This window comes from Acinonyx jubatus, chromosome A1 (assembly GCF_027475565.1).
Source record: "Acinonyx jubatus isolate Ajub_Pintada_27869175 chromosome A1, VMU_Ajub_asm_v1.0, whole genome shotgun sequence".
Classification (NCBI taxonomy): domain Eukaryota; kingdom Metazoa; phylum Chordata; class Mammalia; order Carnivora; family Felidae; genus Acinonyx; species Acinonyx jubatus.
The window spans coordinates 113,122,801-113,148,364 of NC_069380.1; the positions used below are offsets into that span (position 1 = coordinate 113,122,801).

At 42.0% G+C, this 25,564-nt stretch overlaps 1 protein-coding gene and 1 long non-coding RNA gene across 2 annotated transcripts; one reads left to right on the plus strand and one right to left on the minus strand.

Moving 5' to 3' along the window:
• The first annotated feature begins 1,254 nt into the window (after window positions 1–1,254).
• Window positions 1,255–6,977, plus strand: WNT8A (Wnt family member 8A). The gene is made up of 6 exons (XM_015064937.3): window positions 1,255–1,529; window positions 1,630–1,663; window positions 1,877–2,015; window positions 3,870–3,995; window positions 4,697–4,839; window positions 5,961–6,977. The coding sequence occupies exons 1-6, from the start codon at window positions 1,462–1,464 to the stop codon at window positions 6,480–6,482; spliced, it is 1,032 nt and encodes a 343-aa protein (XP_014920423.1). The 5' UTR covers window positions 1,255–1,461; the 3' UTR covers window positions 6,483–6,977.
• A 2,349-nt stretch (window positions 6,978–9,326) lies between these two features.
• Window positions 9,327–24,903, minus strand: LOC128311132 (uncharacterized). Its single transcript, XR_008289147.1, has 3 exons — window positions 24,704–24,903; window positions 24,215–24,365; window positions 9,327–9,451 (listed from the first exon to the last, which is right to left on the minus strand). It is a non-coding gene; the product is annotated as an uncharacterized LOC128311132 (long non-coding RNA).
• Window positions 24,904–25,564: the final 661 nt, after the last annotated feature.

Below are 25,564 nucleotides of genomic sequence, written 5' to 3' on the forward strand. Positions count from 1 at the left end.
CTCACCCAAATCAGGCGCCAGAGGGCTGGGATGTGATCTGGATATTCAGGGTCACAGGGTGCTGAGTCAGGATGGTGCCTCCTCAGCCCTAGAAAAGAGTTTCACCAACCAAGTAGGAGCTCCACCCCTTCACTATGTGCCCAAACCTACCTAAATGGTGCCTCAGGTCCCTACTAGGGGCCACAATTTCTTTCATTCATTTGTTCATTCATTCATCTGTTCACTCATCCAGGCATCATCTCAAGCACTAAAGTCAATCTAGAAGAGAGATTCCTGGGGTGCCTGGCTGGCTCAGTCAGTAGAACATGTAACTCTTGATCTCAGGGTCATGGGTTCAAGCCCCATGTTGGACATAGAGATTACTTAAAAAACAAAATAACAAAAAATAAAATAAAACAAAATTAAATTAAATTTAAAAATAAAATAAAATATTCTTGCCTAAGGAGCTGATGTCCTAGTAACAGACTGGTGTCAGAAGGGCATCAGTCCTGGGGTGCCTGGATGGCCCAGTCAGTTAAGCGTCTAACTTTGGCTCAGGTTATGATCTTGTGGTTTGTGAGTTCAAGCCCTGCGTCAGGCTCTGTGCTGACAGCTCCGAGTCTGCTTCATATTGTGTCTCTCCCTCTTTCTCTCTGTCCCCTGCCAACTCGTGGTCTCTTTCTGTCTCTCTCACTCTCTATCTCAAAAACAAAGAAAGAAAGTCATCAATCTTTTCAAATACAGCCCTGGGTGGCCCGAAGATTGATTCTCACATATAAAATGAAAGACCTTCTAGGAATGAAGGAAATTTACCAGAATTTACTTTGGTGGAATGTAATAGAAGGGCCTATTACAGAGATACCCTCTGAAGTGATCTGTTTCATGGTCCCATGATTCCATGACTTTACAGTCACCAAGGAAGGAGGTAGGAAAGGTGCATTCACTTACTTTGGGAAAATGAGTAATAGAGGGTCCCCAGTAGGGTTCCTCTATAATTATTAATACTGGGGAAAAAGGCAGGACAAAGAGTGAGGTCTCACTGACAGATGAGGACACTGTAGATCTGAGGAATTGGTGACCTATCTTGAGGGTTAGGAACCTCATCTGCTCCAGCCTACAAGACTCTGAGAAACGAGCCATCAAGTAGGAAGAGACAAATCTGATTTATAGAGGAAAGAAACTTCAAAGGTAAGGAAAGGCTTCAGCCCTTCTGTCAGCCTGAGAGGGAAGGAGGGCTGGCAGGGCGGGGTGGGGCGGGGCTTTCCTTGGAGGTTTTGGGCTGAGTCCTTCCTTCCTGGTCCCCCATTGGGTCAGTGGCTCCTGCAGTCCTGCCAGTGAGGGACAAATGAGAAGAGCTGTTGATTTTTCCCCCTTGGCCATTCAGAATTTCCCCACGTAAATACTGAGAAAGACCCTGGCCTCTCCTCACTTCTCTGGAGTTGGCCCTGGGCTGGACCTGGTCCCCTGGGGGTGAGCAGGGCCATGGGAGACCTGTTTATGCTCAGGGTGGCTGTTGGCATATGTTATGCCACCTTCAGTGCCTCTGCATGGTAAGTCCTTGCCCCCCCCTCCTCCACCACTCCCCACCAAGGAAACCCCCATTATATCATCCCCATTCACCACTTGCCTCACTTTTCCTCTTTTTGATAGGTCAGTGAACAATTTCCTGATAACAGGCCCTAAGGTAGGATGGTCTCTGGCTTCTGTTTTTACCCATCTGGGTTCCTAAGGGAACTCTTTTGGGGAAAGAAAAGAGGGGAGGGGAGACAGACGGGGGAACCCATAAGTTTTCCTTAATGGAGAGCTAACCCATTTGAGTCCTGCCTGCTCCCCTGCTCCCCCCAGACAACCTGACCTGAGCCAGAGCTGAACTTCATAGCCCTTTTCCCTTTGCCAGGCCTATCTGACCTACACTACTAGTGTGGCCCTGGGTGCCCAGAGTGGCATTGAGGAGTGTAAGTTCCAATTTGCTTGGGAACGCTGGAACTGCCCGGAAAATGCTCTCCAGCTGTCCACTCACAACAGGTTGAGAAGCGGTAAGTTTGTGCACCTGCACAAGGGGGTATATGTGCATGGAGGTGGGTTTGCAGTATGTGTATACGTTGTATGTATGACATATATATGCACAGTGAAATGAAAAAGTTATCAGTGATCAGCTGATCTGCCATTTCCTTGCTGTGAAACCTTGAAATGAGTTACTTCCCCTCTCTTACCCCAGTTTTGTCATTTGGTCAATAAGGCCAGCTCTATTTAGGTCACCAGGAGTAATGAGGGCTACCTGGCTTAGGAAAGAGAAAAGGACTTTTACTTCCTTCTGACATGAAGCGGGAACCATGTAATAATCATAATGATTGTGGCTACCATTTATTGAGCTGGTATCTTACTAAACTCTCTAAAAAATCATTGTCCCATTTCATTTCCACACACTCCCCATTCTGAGTGTCTACTCCATGGGAAGATATTTCTCTTCATCACTATCATCTTCTTTACTACTCCCCACCTCTTCTCAGGCACCTCTTTATTGTTTCTATATAAACAACTTTTATGCAAACTACTACACACAGTTAAAAACAGCTGCACTGGTGCATACACACACGCACACCTCCACATGAGACACAGCTCAGTGTGATCTTTCAGCATCTCTGTTGTTGGGATTTTATGACAGCTGGGCAAATGGGAAACTCCTCCAAGGCTGCAAACACAGAGTCCTTTCCCTATTTTTATTTCATGTAACTCAGTGCAAGGTAAGTGTATACAAACACACAAATATGGGCATGCATTTTAAAAATAGAGATTATTACATCTTATAGAAATACTTTTGGGGGCACCTGGGTGGCTCAGTCAGTTAAACATCCGACTTTTTTTTTTAAGGGTAATTTTAAAATTAAAAAAATTCTTTTTCACTGTTTATTTTTGAGAGAGAGACAGAGCACTAATGGGGGTGGGGCAGAGAGAGAGGGAGACACAGAATCTGAAGCAGGCTCCAGGCTCTGAGCTGTCAGCACAGAGCCTAACACAGGGCTCAAACCCATGAAAACCCATGAACCACCAGATCATGACCTAAGCCAAAGTCAGATGCTTACCTGACTGAGCCACCCAGGCACCCCTATAATTTTTTTTAAGTTTATTCATTTTGAGAGAGCGAGTGAGCCAGGGAGGGGCAGAGAGAGAAGGAGTGATAGAGAATCCCAGGCAGGCTTCACACTGCTAGCATGGAGCCTGATATGGGCCTCAAACCCAAGAACCATGAGATCATGACCTGAGATGAAACCAAGAGTCAGACACCAGCTGAGTCACTCAGGCACCCCAAGCATCTGACTCTTGATCTCAGCTCAGGTCATGATCTCATGGTTTGTGAGTTCAAGCCCTTTATCGGGCTCGGTGCTAATGGTGCAGAGCCTGCGTGGGATTCTGTCTCTCCTTCTCTCTGCCCATTGCCTGCCTCTCTCTCTCTCTCTCCCTCTCTCTCAAAATACATAAATAAACAAACAAACAAACAAATAACAACAAAACAAAAAGAGATATTTTTGTATTCACCTCACTGAGTCCTCACTGCCTGAGGACTAGAAGCAGTGGCTAATGAACAGAAGCCCAGGCTGGTTTTCAAGACAGCAGGGTCTTGGTCTCAGTACAAGGGGTAAGGAGAGTGGCTTTGATCCCATCACTGTCTCTCTGGGCTTTACTTTCCCCATCTGTGCATGGGGATGCTCCTGTCTGTGTGAATGACAGTAAGGACACTGGAAAGACATGCACTGTTCTCTCAAGTAGAAGAAAGAGTATCCTCTTCAACCCAAAGGGGACAGGGGAGAGAAAGAGCATTGCTTTTCCAAAGCCTCTGCTTTTTTGGGTCATCAGAGCCCAAGTTTCCAGTCCCCTCTCTCTCTCCAAAGCCACCAGGGAGACTTCCTTCATTCATGCGATCAGCTCTGCTGGAGTCATGTACACCATCACCAAGAACTGTAGCATGGGTGACTTTGAAAACTGTGGCTGTGATGAGTCAAAAAACGGAAAACCAGGTAAGTTGTGCTCTCTGATGTGGGTGGGAAGAAGTGAGGGATGCAGAGCTACAGTCAGGCTAAGGTCTTCCAGGAAAAGGTGGACACATTTCCCTCAAACCCCTAGATACTAGCAGCAACTTCTTGGTGGGAGGTCCTGAACCTATAGTCTCCCAAGAGTTGAGCCTGGGTCCCTGATTCCAGGATCACCAAGTAGCATTGAACTCTAGAACTAACAAGGCATCTAGGAATTAGAAGGCCAAAGAGAGTTTAAAGCTAACCCTCATATTTCAGTCTGAGAACAGTTTGGCCATAATCCAGAGCTACTCAGTTACTTGTACACCATCTAAGAGAATCAGATTTGTCATTAATGAGGGAGGAGATGTCTCTAACAAGACTACTGTAAGATAATGGTACAGAATTCCAGAATGTTTGAGCTGCAATGAACCTCTGAGATCATCTAGGTCAGGCTCAGTATGCCTCCTTTACTGTGGGTATAGAAACTAACTGCCTAGAGATAGAAAGTACCTGAGGGTGAGCACTTGGCTTTGGGAACAGGACCTCACCCACCCACCCTGAGCACCTTCACGTCCCTGTTTCACCTGCAGCTATAGCTTTACACTCTTCTAGGGTTCTTGGGGGATGGTTAGCCAAAGTGACCTTGACTCTTCTGAAATTGACCAGGGAAATGTGTGCAGAACTTACTCTTTCCTTATGTATAGGAGGTCATGGCTGGATCTGGGGAGGCTGCAGCGACAATGTGGAATTTGGGGAAAGGATCTCCAAACTCTTTGTGGACAGCCTGGAAAAGGGAAAGGATGCCAGAGCCCTGATGAATCTTCACAACAATAGGGCAGGCAGGCTGGTAGGTATAGGAGTCCACCAGTGAACTATCAGTTTCAGTACTGGCAATAGCCTCACATCTGTACAGCTTACCAAGAGCTGTCTCATACCCATATGTCATCCATACAGCAGTTATCAGGACCGGGAGGGCTACCCCCAGTCTCTGAATGACAACGCCAGTTCAGGCTGAGCCAAGTGGCTTGGCCAAGGCAATACAACTAACAAATAAGCATCAGAACCAGGCAATAAACTCAGATCTTCTACTTTAGTCTTATCCCTAGACATTACGGTCTAGCCCCTTCCACAGGCAGGTTTCTGAGAACACAGAACAATATAGTACCAAAGCCTTGCTTCTATGACTTAAAATTTTACCCATTTCAACTGCATGTTCTAGGAAATTGATGGGGGTTTTCATCCAACCTGTGTCCTAAGATATGTCTGGGCTTCGAGGGATTGGGACTGATCTGGGCTTCTCTGGAGGGTCTATTCTACCCCAAAACTTCTGGATTATTCTGAACTCAAATCTGGAAACAAGTTGGATTTAGTGCTAAGAGCAGAAAAATTTCCCTTTGAACCTACATCTGGATGACCTAGTTGCCCAGGGCAAGGGTAAGAGGTTTTCAAGGCAATTAATTACACTCATGGGTAATTGCCTCAAGGGTAAGCGTTCAGACTGCAGGAGCTTCCCTCCCTCTGGGAGAGGACAAATCAAAACCCTTACAAATACTCCAGGTCCCACTTTCAGGACAATAACAGTGCCAATGATCATATTTTCCCCTTTACACAGTACTTTCTTGATCATTCTTATTCCAATGAGAGAGAGAAACAGGCTCAACAAGTGATGGAGTTGGGCCTAGAGCCCAAGGTTTCTGATTCCAGTAACCTCAACACTTGTCTGACTTTCCCGAAGAATACCCAAGGGAGCTTTAAAATTACCCACACTGAGGCCTTTATACCCCTGAACATTCCAATTGAGAAGATCTGAGGTGGGGCCCAAGAATAAGTGTTTTTCACAGGCCTCCCCAGTAATTCTGATGCCCTCCAAAGTTAAGAAGCTCAACTCTAAAATATTCCATTTAATTACTAGCCTTTGGTCTTCCCTACCCAGAGTCATTCTTTTTCGTTCTCTTTCTCTCTCTGAAGGCAGTGAGAGCCATTATGAAAAGGACCTGCAAATGTCATGGCATCTCTGGAAGCTGCAGTATCCAGACATGCTGGCTGCAGCTGGCTGACTTCCGGGAGATGGGAGACTACCTGAAGGCCAAGTACGAACGGGCCCTGAAAATCGAGATGGATAAGCGGCAGTTAAGGGCTGGGAACAGTGCTGAGGGCCACTGGGCACCCACTGAGGGATTCCTTCCTAGTGCAGAGGCTGAGCTGATCTTTTTGGAGGAATCACCAGATTACTGTACCCGCAATTCCAGCCTGGGCATCTATGGCACAGAAGGTCGGGAGTGTCTACAGAATAGCCACAACACATCCAGGTGGGAGCAACGCAGCTGTGGGCGCTTGTGCACCGAGTGTGGCCTGCAGGTGGAGGAGAGAAGAACTGAGGCTATCAGCAGCTGTAACTGCAAATTCCAGTGGTGTTGCACAGTCAGGTGTGACCAGTGTAGGCATGTGGTAAACAAGTACTACTGCACAAGTTCCCCAGGCAGTGCTTGATAGCACCCCACTTAAATTCACTTGCTCAGTTGCATGACAATGGAAGCGGACACAGCTTCTTTCGCAGAGAGAGTGAATTCGAAAACAACTGGAATATCACAGGGTTGGCCTGTAGTCATCTTCGTATCTGCTATTCATGGGGGGAATGGAGGCCCACGGTTATACAGCATATTCTCCACAGAGTTGAAATTGGAACCTGGGGATTCTAACTTGGGCAGACCCCATTTCATCTTTCTTGTAAGTTATTTCCTGGTCTTTATGCCTGTACTTTTGCAGCTTGTTAAAGGGGAGTTTGGTTTGGGGGTCATATACAGAAGGACCCTCAAAGTACTTGTTGCTGTAAGTTTCAAATCACATCCAGCCCAGCTGTGCTGCTGAGAATCAGAGGGAATCAAAGAGTTCTGACAAGACTCCTGAAGGAGCAACCTTCCCCTGTGCTGTCTGGCTCCAGGAAGACCAACTATATGTTCATGAAGACAGATAAGTGGGGCAGAGACCTTATATCTGCCCAGTGGGAGGTTTTTAGGGTGTTGAGTTTTTCATCTGAGTATGCACTTTTATAAAGTTCTCAGGGGGCTTGCCTGGCTCAGTCAATAGAGCATGTGACTGTTGATCTTGGAGTTTTGAGTTCAAGCCCCACATTGCGTGTAGAGCTTACTTAAAAAAAAAAATTCTCCTCATAAAACCCTGGGGAAACCAGGACCCCAACATAAGCTGAGGACTTTTCCAGCTCAGAAACCATCTCTCTAGCCATAGAAAAAGGATGGTCACAGTAAGTGGACAGGTGACTCCAAAGTTACCTAGACAAGTCTCCTCCTGCCCCAATCATGCACCCAAAGAGGTATTTTTCCCCCCAAAGAGCTGTAAAATGACTGTTTTGTTATTTTCCCAGATTGGGAATTCAACCTCATTTTGCAATAAATGCTAGAATATATATCAATCTGAGACCTTTTATTTCTCTCTTTGTAAACCTTAGGATAAGAAAGGGAATGGGAAACCCTGCTTCTATATTCCAATTATACCCAAGGCTAAGGGGAAAATGGAAATATCCAACCCGCTTGATATAAGTGTTTGAGAGAGAATAAAATTGAGGACCAGGAACTGGCCAATAAGAAAATAATCCAAACTCCTAGATTTAGAAGGTATTACCCTTAATACAACCTAAGAAACTTGAGGAACAAGGAAGCCCTTTCAACTTGAACCATACTCAAAGTGTGTTTGTGCTTTTAAACTTGGGCTTCCTGGGGTGTCTGTATGCCTCAGGGAGAACGTGGGCAAGAGACTAGGAAAGTTATGGATTCTATCTTCTTCATTTGCACTTCTACATCTTCCAGTGGCAAACTTTGGAGAAGGAGCTCCTGAGGACTCAACAACTGGTCTCCTAAACCCGAGCATCTCAGCTTTAGGAGTCTCCCCTCTGTGCAAAGGCCAACCACCCTGCAGGGAGGAGGTATTTCAGATATGTTGAATAAACAAGTAAAATGAACGATCACCAAGAATGGAAAAACATTCTCAGCTTAATGTTTTAAATCAGAAAACAATTGGGGTGCCTGGGTGGCTCAATCAGTTAAGCTTCACCAAAGTCAGGTCATGATCTCATGGCTAGGATCCTGAGTTCAAGTCCTGCATCAGGCTCTCTGCTATCAGCACAGAACCTGCTTCAGATCCTGTCTCCTCCCCTCTCTCTGCCCCTCCTCTGTTCTTTCTCTCTCAAAAATAAATAAACATCAAAAAAATAAATTAGAAAATAATTTAAATGTTCAACAGTAGGGCAAACTAGTTAAATCATGGCTCCACAATGAAATTATCAACCATTAAAATAATATTCTCGAGAAATACTTAGTAACATGAGAAACACACGATATATTAAATGAATAAAATTAATCATAAAACAGCATGTTGAGGATAACCCAATTTTGTTTTTAAAAATATGAAAATACTCGGGCACCTGGCTGGCTCAGGTGGTAGAGCACATGACTCCTGATTTTGGGGTTGGGAGTTCAAGCCCCACACTGGGCATAGAACTTATGTTTAAAAATGTGAAAATATTTGCTATCATATAATACCAACATAGAGTGATTTGTTTTCCTTTTTGGGTTTTTCTGTATTTTTACACTTGTCTACAAAAAACCAAATATTTTTCTTATCAAAAAATAATGAGTTATTGGGGCACCTGGCTGGCTCAGTTGGTAGAACATGCAACTCTTGATGTCAGGATTATGAGTTAGTGCTCCCTTAAAAAAATCAGTACTTAAAAAATACTTGCCATAAAATACTTTTTTAAAAAAAGAATGAGGGGCGCCTGGGTGGCTCAGTCAGTTAAGCGTCCGACTTCGGCTCAGGTCACGATCTCGCGGTCTATGAGTTCGAGCCCTGCGTCAGGCTCTGGGCTGATGGCTCAGAGCCTGGAGCCTGCTTCCGATTCTGTGTCTCCCTCTCTCTCTGGCCCTCCCCCGTTCATGCTCTGTCTCTCTCTGTCTCAAAAATAAATAAACTTTAAAAACAAAACAAACAAACAAAAAGAATGAGAGGTGCCTGGATGGCTTAGTTGGTTAAGCGTCTGACTTTGGTTCTGGTCATGATCTCACAGTTTGTGAGTTCGAGCCCCACATTGGGCTCCACGCTGACAGCTAGGAGGCTGGAGCCTGCTTCAGATATGGTGTCTCCTTCTCTTTCTGCCCCCCACCCCCACCTGCTCACACTCTGTCTTTCTCTCTCTCTCTCAAAAATAAACATTAGAAAAAAATTTTAAATTACTAATTTTTTTAAATGCCAACAGGAAATAACCCACCTTTTCTTTCTTTCTTTCTTTCTTTCTTTCTTTCTTTCTTTCTTTCTTTCTTTCAGTAAAAAGGAAGGTGAAATATTCCTTCTGGTGCGTTTACAACTACCATAGATGCCAGAGACAAGGAGAAATCCATAAAGTGCAGCCTATGTCAAGGAAAGGGAAGATTTCCTTTACCTCTGTCCTAAGGAAGTTTACAGAAAGACACTACAGTTAGTGACACAGCAAATGTGTGTGTGTTGGTAGTGGAAAGGGGAGCAAGACACTAAGCACAAAAATTATGGTGAAGAAATAGGTAACCAAAACAATATTACCCTGGGGCTCAGAGGAAAAAAAAATTATAAAACGATCTGGCCTTGAGGTCAATCCTTTAATACACATAGATGCCAAAGTGTCCATTATGAAACCTGAGTTGTGACAATGTGCTAGGGAAATGAACAAACTAGATATTCTCCCTTCATTCCTAACTGAATCTCCATCCAAAGGACCCAGGTACCTACCTGATGCTTTGACATTTTCCCCCCAGGACCTCCCCGAGTTTCCCAAATAATCCTGAAGTGGGGGAGGGAGGGGTATTCAAAAACAAAACAATTCCTGCTGCCCTGTACAAACATGATCATTCAAGAGGAGCATGCCTTGTGTTTTCTGTGGCTTTATATCTGAGGTTTTCACAGAACAACTGAGAATTCCTACTTCCCCAAAAAGCTCATAGTCTAGCTCCTTCCAAGTCTCTTCCATCCTCATTCATCTTACTTTCATGGCAATCAATCACATCAACCAATCTTCCCACATAGACCCTGAGCCAGGAACTAAAGGAATTTAGATTCTCTACATCCATCACCTTTCTGTCAGGGATTCATTCCAAGGCATTACAGTGTTATTCAGATTCACTAGTTACAACCCTACACTCCTTCCCTTTTGGCTTGTCCTTAACAAACTGGCTATCATTAAGGTGACAAAACAGTAAAACTCCTATGTTCAATAGGTTTAGGGCTCAAGACAGGGAGATTGGCCACAGTCTATGGTAGGTCTTGAAAACCTATTGAAAAAGGAATCAACTCAATAAGGGAATCCTGTCCATGAGCCTATTTGCATATTTCAGATCCAGGCACTGCTTCACATGGCCTGGAGAATAGAAGCCTGTATTTTCTCGGTCTGGATTAAAGGAAAATATTCTTATGCTTGCCAAGCCCCTCTCACCTCATCTCTGCTCCTCTCCCTCTCACCTCCTTTCTCCTCTCCTCCTCCTGGTCCTCATCCTTGTCCTAGTCCTCCTTCCTATCTGACCTTTGCCATGGGTAGAATCAGGGGCTTCTAAGAAAACCATGAGGCCTGTTCCTAGAGTCTCCTAGGGTCCCCTGCCAATTTCCTCAGGGCTTGCTAGGGCTTCCTTGTAACAGTATGGTGAAAAGAAAGTACTTGACCCACTAAGTGTCAAGTACTTAGTATCTATTATATTCTTCAATCCTGGGAACAATCCAATTAGAGAGTTACAATTATTCCCTTCTTATTACTGAGGAAACTGGTTCAGAGAGGTTAAGCACCTAACCTAAAATTAAACACAGGGGGGTGAATTTGAATTCACGCCACTATCACACAAACCAAACCCATACACTTTCTTTACACCACTTAGGCTCTGGAAGCCCAGGGATCTCTGGTGACATTCTTAACTGTTCTGACAGCTTTGTAGAATGACTACCATTCATATGCAGTGAAAGGTGTCCTCTTCTTCCCTCTTCTGCAAGTAGGAGAGTTAAATTTCTCAGCCCTTCTCCAGAATGTAGAAACCTAACTTTTGACTTGCAAAGGCCTTCCTTAGAATGATAAAGCAAGATAGCCTGACTCCTGCTGACTTGGGAGGGCAGAATCCTGGTTTGCTAGGGGGTACTCAAAGAAAAATGCTAACAGTTATGGTCTATATTAGAGGTCAAAGTTTCAAAGGAATGTCAAAGGAGGAGTGTTTATTTTAGAGGGTCGAGGAAGGAAAAACAGGATCCAGAGAAAGACAAATTTCTAGCCCCAGATCACAAACTACTTACAATAATTGATCACAAAAGACAGAGAGAGACTGGGCCCAGATACAGATGTTTGGATTGAGGGGAAATGAAATGAAAGCACGGACCAGAGCAAAGTCTTCAGGAGAAGTTAAAGACCTTTGAGTAGGACTATAGCTCTAAACTAGCTAATCCTGCTGCATTCCCTAACAAACAGGGGAATGTTGGGTTCAGAGGAAGAAAGTAACCTGCCCAGGGTCACCAAATGAGATAAGTAAAGAGGTAACACGAGACTCCAAGGCCCTGAACATTCTCCACAGTTGGTGCTCTGCCTACCCTGCCAGAATGCCCTTTTCATCAGAAAAGGGATGTTTGGTGACCAGTGGAAGCAATGGGGGAATTAGGCCAAGGCTCCAGGAAGCCTCAGACCACATTAGGCCAGTAAAGGAGTAGGGAGACCAGATAGGGGAACAGAGGACGTAGGTAAGGGAAAAGGCCTGGTGGTGCACCAGGAACCCAAATTCATTCCCACATTCCTCTTTGATTCACAGTTAACTGTGCAAACCTATGTTGGGACTCAGAGGTATTGAAGTCCCTTATCATTTCTTCACCAGGAGCTTCTTGCAGTCTATATGAGATCACTTGATTCAGCCATGTGCTTCTTAACAGAAGAGTTCCTAATCAAACACCTAAGGAGGAGCATACTGTACACTCTTGAAAGACCATCAAGGGGGAAGGAAGCCAGTCCTTCCTTTCCTGTGATAAACTGCTTATCAGTTGCTGCAGGTCTAACCTGAATCAGCACTGCTTTATTTTAAGCCCACCAAATCTTCTAGGATCTCTCATTATGAATCAAGCCTTCAAACTCTCCTTTTCTCCAAGCTAAATAAACCTAATAACTCCAGTTTCTCACTAGTTCTCTCTCACACTCTTTTTCCCAGACTATCTTCAAATGCACCAAATTTAGGCTTCTATGAATAGTTAAGCGGGATGCAAACCACATATCCTTCTCAAGTCTCAACGCCATATCCTCTTTGCCCGCAAGTATCTGAAGAATCTACCTGTTCTCTGCCAACACAGCACTTTGCCCCTTCAGGCCCTATTTGCATTTCTCCATAACCCAAATTCATTTCTAACCCCCTTCATTTCAGCCAAGTAGCCTTGGTTCTCATCTCCATCAGCTGGGACCTCAAGCAGCAAAGTCCTCCATAGCAAGGGGCTTGCAGTGGTGCAGGGGCTTGCAGTGGCACAGGGGCAAGAACATGAAACTAACAATTAGGACACACTTTTTTCTCTGCTTTCACCCTTGGAGAACTTACCTACTCTAAAACTCCAGTTTTGTTTCTCTGCTGATGATTCCTAAATCACCACCTCTGTGTAAATTCTAGGCACCACAGCTCTATTGTTTCTTACCATTTCTACCAGAGGGACAGCAGTGACTTTCTCTTATGACTTCTGTTTCTGTCAAGTGGTGTAAGGAAACTTTGAGGGACTGAGGCTTACTCCTGAATCTTCCCAGACTCACCTTTTCATACTTAATCATCTTCCTTTGGTTTGCCTTCCAAATCTATTCCCTTCTCTTCATTGCCTTTGCCTCCAGTGGACTAACACTGTTGTACCGTGTAGATGAATTTTGCACTCAATAATTTGTATCTTGCTTCTCAACTCTCTATTTAACTCATTGTTACCACATTTATCTTACTAATATACTACATTCAGTTCATCATCATTTGATCAAAAAACAAAACAAACAAGGACACCTGGCTGGCTCAGTTGGTAGAGCATGCAACTCTTGATCTTGGGGTTGGGAGTTCAAGTCCCATGTTGGGACATATATTGTACTTGAAATAAAATTTTTAAACCTTTTTTAAAAAAAGAAACATGCAATGTCCTAGAGAATAAAATCCCAGTTCTTTGGCCTACGTTTGAAGTGTCCTAAACTAGACAATATCCCACAGTAAACATTTAAAAAATTTTTCTATACATACATTCTCATAAAAAATATGTTTTTGATGAAAAAATTCAAAAATTCAAACAATTTAGAAGTAAATAGATCAGAAAGTGAATAATCAGCTTTACTCCCTTCTTTTTCCAAGCCACTGCCCTTCCTACAGGTCACCTGCTCCTAACTTGCTTTTCCAATTTTATCCTTTGCTTCCTCAGCTCCAGCCAGACCAAGTCATGACAGTTCCTCACATATAGCATTCCCATGCAACTTCGCAACTTCTGTGTCCCACTAGAGACCATCTTCTTTCTCCCTGAAATACTTTTGCCCTAACGATTGACTCTCCCTCTCCAAATACTCTGTCCTTAAGGTTTATTAGCTGCTCTTTGAAATTGCCTGCCAATTATTTGATAGAATCTAAATATCGCTACCTATGATATCTAGGCATTATGTCTTTTTCTATGTCTCAACAAGAGGGCTGACAAATCTCCTCCTTGGAGGTAGAACCATGTTACCACCTCTCAGTGCCTCTGTAAGACTCTCACAACACTCTGCATGTGGTGGGTGATTACTGTTCTCCTGACATTAAATAGTTCATGGAATCTCAGAGAAAGGAGACCTAAGTCATCTCCTAGAACCCTCTCACCTTGCAAAAGAGGAAAGTAATTTGTTCACGGTTATTTGCCTATAGGTAAAAGTCAAGATGAAGATACATCTCATGTCTCCTAATTCTAAGTTCAAGCAAACCCTAGGTCTTTTGCTCTGGGGTGGATCCATACTATTCTCAAAACTAACTAGTGGGGCAATAACTCAGATAGGTAACTGATGGGCGAGGGCTTGGGTGTGCTATGTGAAATTAAAAAATTTTTTTAATAATAAGAAGAAAAGAGGGGTGCCTGGGTGGCACAGTCAGTTAGGCTTCTGACTCTTGATTTGGGGTTAGGTCATGATCTTGTGGTTCATGGGATCAAGCCCCGCATTGGGCTTGGCACTGACAGTGCAAAGCCTGCTTAGGATTCCCTCTCTCCTCTCTGTCTCTCCCCTGCTCGCACTCTCTCTCTTTCTCTCTCTCTCTCTCAAAATAAAAAAATAAACACTAAAGAAAAAAAGAAGAAGAAAAGAGAAGAACATATGATGTTCCCAAACACACCCTTACCACTTAAGCCCAAGAAGAAGGAAAAGGTCAGTCCATTCCCTACTCTTCACTTCATGTCCCTTTCTATAGTACTCATTTTAACTTGGCTTTACCCGTATAAAAATATTGTAAGGCACAGGGATGCCTTGTTGGCTCAGTTGTAAGAGCACACAACTCCTGATCTTGGGGTCATGATTTTGAGCCACACATTCGGTGTACAGATTACTAAAAAAAAATAAATAAATAAACATGAAAAAAATTGTTGTAGGTTACTTCAGAGTACTTTGGACTTCTTTTATTTCTGGAAACTCTAGTGCTCTTTTTATTGCTTTATGATTTATGCCTATTGTCCCAAGTATAAATGTAATTGTGCTTCCTTTCACACTGAAAAGTTTCCTGTCTTGATGATGGTTATACACTGATCCTGTTTATAACCTATTTCATTCATTCATTCATTCATTCATTTAATAAATATTTACTGAGCACCTACTCTTTTATAGGCATAGAACAAATGCAGGTGATACAGAAGTTCATGACACTGACAGGTCTCTCTCTGCCCTCATGGAACTGGCATTCTAATGAGAACATATACAATGAGCAAATAAAAAATTAAATTATCACACACTGAGATAGAAATAATTATGATTGTTATAAGGCAGCAACATCTTTAGATAAAGTGGTCAGAGAAGGCTTTCTGTGAGTTGACATTTAGGCTGATACTCAGATGAACAGGATCCAATTATAAAAGCTTCAGGAAAGCATATTCCAGAAAGAAGTGTTATAAACCATAAAGTCCTGGGGCTTCTAGGTGGCTCAGTTGGTTGGGATTCTGACTCTTGATTTCGGCTCAGGTCATAATCCAGGGTCATGCAGTCAAGCCCTGCATCAAACTTCACACTGGGTGTGGAGCCTGTTTAATATTCTCTCTCATTCTCTCTCTCTCTCTCTGAAATTTAAAATAATAAAGGGGGAGGAGGGTGCCCGCGTGGCTCAGTTGGTTAAGCGTCTGACTTCGGCTCAGGTCATGATCTCACAGTTTGTGGGATTGAGCCCTGCGTCAGGCTCCAGGCTGACAGTTTGTAGACTGCTTGGGATTCTCTTTCTTTCCGCCTCTCTCTGCCCTTCCCCCAGCCGCTCTCTCTTGCTCTCTCAAAATAATAAATAAATAAACTTAAAAAAAAAAAAGATAAAGAAAGCAATAAAGCCCAAAGCAGAAAAGAGCTTGAAAAATTCTAGGAGTTGATAAAAGCTTGATGTGACTAGAGCATGGTTTGTATGTGGTGGCATGAGGTGAACTTAGAGAAGCAGGCAGAGGTCAGATCATCCAAGATCCAGTGAGTCACAGTAAAAAAGTCTGAATTTTACTTCAGAGAAATGGGAAGCCACTAAAAGATTTTAAGTGGGGCGCTGATTGGATCCTATTTACTTTGTAAGAAAACTCAAACTGGCTCATATGGAAAATGGACTGGAGAGAGACAAGCATGGAATCCTGAAGACAAAAGGGCAATTATATATTAGGCCAGGCAAGAGCTGATGGTAGCTTGGAATAAGGTAGGGCCAGTGCGACTAGAGAGAACAGGAAAAATGAGAAGTATGTACAAATGAAGTAGAACCAATAAAATTTGCTGAAGCACTGGATGTGGTGGGTGAGAAAAGAGGAGGGATCTAGGAAAACTTCTGGTTTTCTAGCTTTAGTAAGTGAGTGGCAGATGATGCCACTTATGGACATCAGCAAAATGAGAGAGGAAGACATTAGGGCTAATGGGAAGACGGGAATCAAGAGTTTCATTTTACCTTATTTTATTTTATGTAGGCTCCATGCCCAATGTGAGGCTTGAACTCATAGCCCTGAGATCAAGAGTCACATGCTGTACTGACTGAGCCAGCTAAGAACCCAAAGAGTTCCTTTTAAACTCAGTCAGTACAGCACAGGACTCTTGATCCTAGAGTCATTAGTTCAAGCCCCACTTTGGACATAGGGCATACATAAAAAAATAAAAATGAATTGCAAAGAGCTCCATTTTAAGCATGCAAACTTTGAAAATATTCTGAGACATTCAAGTGGAGATATCAGGCAGGCAATTGGTTATTAAATCTGGGAAAGCTGACTAAATTAGAGAAGGTATTTGAGATGGAGATGTAAATTTAGGAGTCATACACATACAGTTTTGAAGCCATGAGAATAAATGAGACTTCTACGAAAAGGAGGAGGTGAAGGGAAGAGAGTACAGGTTCAAGTCCAAAGAAACACCACACTTCTCCCACTGATGTCCACAAGTGCCTAATGAGGAAGCTAAGCAACTGGATTTGCAATCTGGGAACAGACAGGTACAGACTTGTTGGCAGGTAGGGAAATAGATGAGCTGAACTTTGTGGGTTGGCATCTATCAATCTGTTCATTCAGTGAATGCCTTCTATGGGTCAGGGGCACAAAGATGAAGAGACACAGCCCTTTCCAATCCAGAAGGAAAGCACAATTGTGCCCATAAAAATGTGTTATATAGAAGTATTCCAGTGGAAGTATATATACAGGGGCAGTGTGAACACAGGGAAGACAACAAATGTCTGCCTGATCCAGAACCTAAGCAAAGCTCATTCAAGTGAGAGGAGCTGGATATTACAAGGGCGCTCTGAAGCCAGAAGGGCTTTTTCCCCACCTCTCTTTGGTTGTTTGTTTCTGTTTTAAAGCAAATCTTGGGCCTCCTAGAATAAAGGTAAAATCCTGACAGGTTGGTGGGCGGGGGGGGGGGGGGGGGGGGTGTAAAAAAAAGAAGGCTTTGGTTTTCAGACCATTGACAAAAAAGAACAGTCCTTTTGGATGAGCCTTAATCAGGTGTGGGGTGGGGGTAGGAGTTGGAGGAAAATGTGGAAGATGAGAGTGGTTTATTGCTGTTCACAACAAAAGCAATAAAATACTTTGCCCTGAGCTGCATAAGGGTCATAATCAGTATGATAAGCTATCATTTAACATGAGGAGGAAATTGAAGTTTCATTTCCTTGCTTTTGTGGCACCCCTTGAATTGAGTTGATGACACCATTCAGTCAGTCAGCATGAGGCCTGCCTTACCAATTTTGTTTTGCAAAACAAAGCCAGTCACGGTCAAACTCAGTTGGTCAATTCCATAGATTAACATGAGAGACCCCAGGAAAGCAAGACAGCTGGGATAACTCTGGCTGGGAAATGATGGGTTAATCCTAGGCCAGCTTGGCAGGAAACTGCGTAAGATCTTTCAGGTCCCTGGTATCCTCCCACTCCTCACCCCTCCAAGAGCTTCCCACACTCACTAGTGTCCTGGGGTTGACTCTGAATAATCTCCAGAGTTTGAAGGACAGGGCTGGGCTGAAGGTATGGATGTGGTTCCCCACTGTCATATAATTCTCCTTCTCAGTCTGATTTTAGACCCAGGCTGGGTAGTACTGTACCAAAGAAAAAAGTGTGACCTGAATCTATATGAGCACAAACTGGGAAGAATGAAATTGTCTCAAAAATTTGACAATACAAAATTTCTCTTGAATCCTGGTCTCTAATAGGTGTACACACATAACCCACAACCTAAAGAAAACACTGAAGAGGGGCGCCTGGGTGGCGCAGTTGGTTAAGCGTCTGACTTCAGCCAGGTCACGATCTCGCGGTCCGTGAGTTCGAGCCCCGCGTCGGGCTCTGGGCTGATGGCTCAGAGCCTGGAGCCTGTTTCCGATTCTGTGTCTCCCTCTCTCTCTGCCCCTCCCCCGTTCATGCTCTGTCTCTCTCTGTCCCAAAAATAAATAAACGTTGAAAAAAAAATTAAAAATAAATAAATAAATAAATAAATAAAAAAGAAAACACTGAAGATAAAAATACTGTTAAAGCTATATTGAACAGCCAGATATTTTTGTTGCCTCTATGGCTAAAATACTAGAAAAGAATTGTTGATCTTCCTAGAGGATGACCCAAACCCATCCCAATTCCTCTCCGTGATCAGAAGTTGTTAAAAACTGAGGCCACTTTAGAATAGCTCACAATTTGGATATTTTCAAAGTTCCCATTTAGCTGAGATAATTCCCTTTTTCTCTCTTTCTGAATTCTGATGTTTCTGGTGAAAAAAATAATTCTGCCAGTAACACATAAGGACTGTTGAAAAGCCAGGAAAATCTGTATATGCAGTGAAGTTGCCTACATAATATGGCGGTTCACATTTCAAGGGAGATTAAGGTAATGTTTGATTTTAGTTCCCTAAAGGTTATATTTTTCCAAAAGTATTTATTCCTGCTATTTTTGTGATATCAACACAATTTAATTTTAATTTTCAAGTAATCAAGGAACGCAATTGGGCATTATTGGTAAAGTGTTGCCGATTTTGCCACAGATTTTACTATAATGCCATGCAAATCACTTCCTGAGCTTCAAAATCGCTACTATAAAAAGAATGGGACTGGATTCAAATGCATTAGATATGTACAAAACTTTTTCGGAATTCTAAAATTCTATTCTGAGCCCCTAAGTTTCTCTATCCTGACAGTCTGGCCTTCATATGATGTCTCATGCCAATTGCCATACAGAATAAATTAGAACTCCCTTTGGTTTCTAGCTTATAGCCTGTAAAACAGCAATAGTAAGATGTTCTTCAAGTACATATGGTCTTATGATTAGATTTCAATAATTTGAATTTTGTGCTGAAGGCAGCTTATTTGTATATTATTTTTTTAAAAGATTTACTGTTAAATTAATGCCACAAAAAAGACTGCAGGTGGAGGCTGTTAACAGCTTATGATAACAGTCTTTTCAAAAGTGCTTCTTCTCAAGGGGCTCCTTGCATAGTAAGTAGCACTCTGGATGTGATCCAGGAACCTGGCTCATCAGCCATTAGCTTGATGTGTGACCTTGGGCATGTCTCATAGCTACCCTGCTTCAACTATAAATGAAGGGGTTGTATTATGTAGTTTAATATCCACTGGTAAAGCTAAGCAAGAACAAGCAGTGGTTAAATGTAAATAAAGGCATGAATGCCTTTAGTAATATGGAAAATGAAAAGGGATTTGGAGGCATTTCATTTGTGATAAAGGAAACAAAACTGTGATTATTGGCCCCCAAAAGCAATAGCATAAATGTAGGAAAGCTCCAAGTTCCACTCCACTGATTTATACAAAATAAGTCCATAAATGAATGAACTTGGTCTGTACACAACACTTAGGAGGACCTATGAAAAAAACAAGGTTTTCTAGGTCTGTGAAAAAAACACCATGAAGTCATGGAACGGCTTTTGAGCCAAATGTAACTAAGTTAAAAACTGTAGCTCTAATAATTCCTAGATATGGCCTCTAGATCCAATCATTTAAAAGAAATTTTTTAAAGAAATTTCTTAAGAATTTCTTAAGAAATTTATTTTGAGAGAGGGACAGAGAGTGGGGGTGGGGGAGAGGGGAGAAGAGAAAGAGTGAATCCCAAGCAGGCCCCACATTGTCAACATGGAGCCTGATGTGGGGCTCGAACCCACAAACCTGAATTGAAACCAAGAGTTGGACACTTAACCTACTGAGCCATCCAAGCACCGTGAGATCCCTCATTTTAACCTCAAGATTGTTGTGAGAGTTAAATAATAAAAGTGCTTAGTATAGCGTTTGGCATGTAATAGGTAATAGGAGAAAGTTCTTCCATTAATGGTGGGAACATAATCCATATATAAATGAGTTAAAAATACAGGAGGTAGGGGCACCTGGCTGGCTCAGTCTAGTGGAGCATGTGACTCTTGATCTTGGGATCATGAGTTCAAGCCCAACATTGGGGCTAGAGTTTACTTAAGAAAAAAATTCATAATTAAAAACAATAATAAAATACATGAGGCAAATAATGATAGCTAACATTGACTAAGTGCTTACTCTGTGCCTCCAAGGTACTGTTGGGTGCTTTTACATTTCACATTTAATTCTTACAACAACCTGTCAGGTCAATACTATCATTATCCTCAATTTACAGATGAGGCAACAGTCTTAGAGATTAAGCAACTCCTCCCATGGTCACAGAACTAGGAAGTCATGGAGTTATGATACAAAACTGCTTTACTATTTCCAAAAGCCAAATGCTAAACCATTTGACCATATTACCCACTACATTATGTCTATGGAGTATATTATTAAGTGCCAGAGAAGTCCGAAATTAAGCATGAGTATTTCACAGGCACAAGAAGCAAGCATATTTTAGAGCAAAATTCTAGGAAATTGCCTTCTAAACTAGGAATTGCATAACCATAAAAGAGTAGGAGAGTCATCCAGTATTTGTGATGTGGGGATGCAGGAGTAAAGGAAGAGACTGGCTTCAGCAAATGAACACAATTAGGAATGAGCCACTAGACCACTCTAGCTAGAGCAGTGTTCATAAGGGCAAGTTCTGGTGTGATAAAGTTGAAAGACAAGCACTGGCCAGTCTGTGAGAGCTCTGAATACCAGACCAACAAATATGATACTATTTTTAACGCATTAGGTATACATGAGATACTCAACAAATACTTGTTGTCACAAAAGAGAATGAATGTCAAACCTAGCTACTCAATGGAAGAAGGAAACCTATTTTCATCATGGGCAGTGTCTATTCAACTTGAGTCCCCAGGCCAACTAGAACAGTAACAAAGTATGATAGCATAATGTTTTTAAGTACTTTAGTCTGTGATGTGCTTCATAACTTCAAAAAATCTTTATCTTTTTCAGTTTTATTGAGATTTAACCAACAAACCCAAACCTTTATAGCAGCTTATGTTGAGGTCAGGAATACCAAACTCACTGGTAAAGATAAAAGGAAATGATGATCAAGAAAAAAATGAAGAGACTTTAAGAATGGAGCTGTGACAGTAAGAAAAGTAAAAGAAGATGCAAGGGTGTGGAGTCCAGGGAAAAGGCCAGCCAGGTGGCTTAGGAGAGCCTACAGTCAGGCCCTGAGAGTCAGGTAACTATTGAAAGAGCTGAGAGAAGAAGGCAGGTAGGGGTATCCAGACCTATGGGAATCTCAAGAAAAGGTCTGGCTTTCCATACACAATAGTGAATTCAGGCTTGGACCTATCGTATTCGCAATAGAAAGGGGGATGTAACATGGTGATTTGGCCGATGAGACAATACCTTAATAATATTACATTTTTACCTAACTCTAGTATTGTATTTCTCAGCACAAAGGTAACAATGGTTTCAAAATTTCATTTTCTTACACCCCTGAGAGGCATGAAGGAACTCATAAAAGTTTGCCATTTGTGTGCTGAACTTGCATCTCTGAAAGGTGCAAACAAGTTAAACTAGACTAGAACTTGGGAGTCCTATCAGATGTAGTATTTTATTTCAATTGAACTTTGAAAGGAAAGACTGAAGCTTTAAAGCCTAAAGATTTTCAACTGGGATATTTAGTCTACAGCCAGTCATCAGATGGCTAGAAGTCTGGCATGACTAATTCTTCACAGTCCATTTGCTAAATGACACATTATAAAAAAGCAAGTACCACTGAAAAGGATGTGCTTGTTTTCAAGGCCTCAGCTTCATTGTAGACTGACTGTTTTATATTGGTCCTTGTCTAACCATTTTATGGTGCAAGAGGCTCTAACCACATATATATGTTAACGACTCCTTGAAATGTTCTCACATTGCAAGGACCAGAGACACTAGATAAAGTCCAGAGAGGCTGTCATTCTGGCCTCAACATAAAGGCCACCCAGAAGGATCAGGGTTTTACAATCTTAAGATAAGACTTATTAACCCCTGAGATGCTTATTCTCATACAATAGCTTAACCCCTCTATCACACAATTACAAAACTTGTGCTGAAAAGTAACCAGATCCCAGAAGAATTGAGAATGCTAATTAAGTAAGCTCTGAATGGCTGCTTCAAAATAAAAAGCTGAACACAGAGAGTAGTAACAGAAAGTTTAAAGAAGGATCTAGAAACTATAGTTCAGGTGACAGACACATTGTTGATAATCTGTGTCTTTTAGGGGCTTTGTCTATTTCATCTAATTTGTCAAACTTATTGGCATAAAGTTATTCATAATATTCCCTTATTGTCCTTTTAATATCTATAAGGTCTGTAGTGATTTGACAATATTGGGCCCAATAAACAGAATTGGTTTAAGAAAGAAAAAAGGAAAAAAAAAGAATTGAGGTTGATTTGATAAACAATATTGAAGCCATAATTCTTCCAAGAGGCATTCCACCCACTTCAGCTAAGAAATGCAGATGAGGCAAGTGGGGGAGGGGCAGGGGAAAAAGAAGTTTTTTATGGTTCTAGTGATGGGGCTGTCGGTCAGATTAGCTGCCCATTTGTCTGCAAGCTGCTTTCTCCTCCCATTCGGTGTTACTGGCCATCACAGTGCAGCTGCTGGCCAGGAAGCCTGAGGAAGGGGCTCCCTCTGGAGCTGATGGCAGTGGCACTTTGGAAAGTGCTAGCAGGGGGTGAGCTATAAAAAACAATTTGGTTTGGGGACAAAAGGTATCAATCAAAGCAATGTCATCAACTCTTGATTTGGATGGGAGAGAACTTTTTGGGTCACCTTGGAAGCAGGAAAGGAACAGACAATATCATTTTCTTTAGTTATCCTAGTCTAGTGGACTCAAGGGTCTAATTTAATAGGAAAGCCATGCACGACTGGTCCACAAAGCTCCTCCTTTAGTCATGTCCTTGGGTGAGGTAGGAGAAAGCTAACTCATACTATCTCAAATTGCCAGAAATCACTGGATTCTACCTTTAGAAGTAAATTCTGTTAAAGTTTCTCCTAAGTCTGACAGGGCTTTTGGAAAGCAATTATAGATCTAAAGTGAAAGGAATAAAGTTAGGATAGGGACTGCTGTTAGTGAGGGGACTAAGGAAAAGCATTTTGCCTTTCCAGGCAAAGCATCTGAAGTGAGAGAAATAGCAAACAAAGAATTGGGCCATCTCTGAATTAAGTCAAAGCTTAATTTAAATAGTTCTTATAAAGAGCTCCATAAAAGCAGTAGTAGTATTTCTGAGCTAGGCAAGCACTTCTCGAAAGTATTTGTGACACTTTCAAATCAAGGTAATCTGTAGCACTCTTCTGCCAGGGCATATACACTACTGCCGGGAGCTCTCTTCTTCAAGCAATATTCTACCCTTCAAAACCCCCCAAACATATGCTGAGAAGATATGCCCAGGTTAGACATGTTACGCCATGTTTCCTGGCTAAGTATAAGAAGACTGGTAACAGGCACAGGAAGCTTCTAGATGTTATCCTGTATCTAAACTTCTACAGAAGTAAAGAAACATCTGAACCATTTAGTTCCAAATCATAAGAGAATTACATGCTTGCTTGCTTTCTTTGGTCTCTTGGAGTCCTGGAGAAAGGAACTGAATTGAAGTGATCTATCTTGATTAATAAGGATATGACACTATCATTCAGTGTGAGAGAGATGCATTAAAGCACTTAACGATGACCTGTATGGGCACAGTACTCTGGTACTACATAAAAGGTTGGTCAGAAAGTGGTCTACTCCCTTCTCCAATGATCCAGGAAGCAAGCAAGAAGGCGGTCTTCTTGTTTTCCTATTCACCTTATGCTACCCTTTGCAGTATGGCCCATGAAATAATAACCTAAAATTAAGGAATCCTGTGGCTAACTATAAACGTTTCCCTGTGCATGTATTTTTGTCTATCCGATCTCCCAAATACATCTCAGATTAGTCTGTTTTCTCTCACCCCACTGCCCCATTTTTAAAAAACAGAAGACTGGAGCTGACTTCTAGAATGCAATTTTTCTGCCATATACAATGCTGCCTCTCTTTTCCACAAGAGGAATCTCTTGTGGTGGAAATGACCTCCTGAAGCTGTCACACTGGACTCTGATTGTAAAATTTGCTTTTTCCTATGTGCTCTTGTCCATTGCTCAAAATACAACAATCTATTACTTACCTTTGTTATTAAGATTTTGGTTGGTCTTCCCAACACTGATGCTGAAGGTGTTTTGAATACAGCAGGCATATTAGTCTCAGGAGGAATACATCCAAAAATTCAGATATACGCCAGCACTAAGAACTTGTAAAACATCTTGCCCATAGAAAGTCTATTAATAAAGAAATGTTGCCAACAATTTTAATGTTGACATCTATTAAGATGTTTATCTTTCTCAACCTTAGAAAAAATTACAAAAGCAGTAACATGAACACTGGAGAAATGCAACTGGAATTGTACTGAAAATACAACTAAGCAAAAATTAAAAAAAAAAACAAAACAGCATCTTCCTACCTTCCAGACATTTTATAATAATAAGATATATAATAAGTGGGTATCCTTCCACATCATATTCTACATGTATATGCATATATGTATTTTTTTAATCAAAGTAGGATCACATTGTGCATACTGCTTTGTAATGTGTTCTTTTGGGTTAACAATCTTTACCTTCCAAGATAATACATTTTCATCTCATCTAATACTCAGTCTGAATTCAAATCTTCCCAGTTGTCTCTTCAAAAAGATCCTTTGCCCCTTGTCTGTCTAAACCAGGGTCCAATCTAGAAACAAGAATTGATTCTGATTATGTATCTTAAGTCTCTTTTAATCTAAAGTAGTCCCTTTTCTCATGACACCAATGTGTTAAGAAGATGGGGGCAGCTGTCCTGCCGAACATCCCATCTTCCAAATTTTTCTAGGTGCTTCTTACATTTTTTTTTAAAGATTTTATTTTTAAACAATTTCTATACCTAATGTTGGGCTTGAGCTCACAACTCCAAGATTAAGACTTGCATGCTCCACCGAATGAGCCAGCCAGGTACCTGTCTAGTTGCTTTTTTTTTTTTAAGTTTATTTTTGAGAAAGAGAGAGAGAGGCAGAGTGCAAGCTAGGGAGGGTCAGAAAGAGAGGCAGACACAGAATCTGAGGCAGGCCCCAAGGCTCTAAGCTGTCGGCACAGAGCCCAATGTGGGGCTTGAATTCATGAACCATGAGACCATGACCTGAGTCTAAGTTGGATACTTAACCGACTGAGCCACCCAAGGTACCCCAAGCATGCAGCTCTTGATCAGGGTTGTAAGTTCAAGCCCCAGGCTGTATGTAGAGATTAGTTAAAAAATAAAATCTTTAAAATAATCTTAAGGTACTTACATTTGGCTAGAACACATCATAGATGACTAGTATATTTCATTTTGTATCAAGAGGTATACAACATCTTAGGGCGCCTATGTGGCTCAGATGGTTAAGCGTCCGACTTGGGCTCAGGTCATTCTTGTGGTTCAGGAGTTTGAGCCTTCAGTCAGCCTCTGT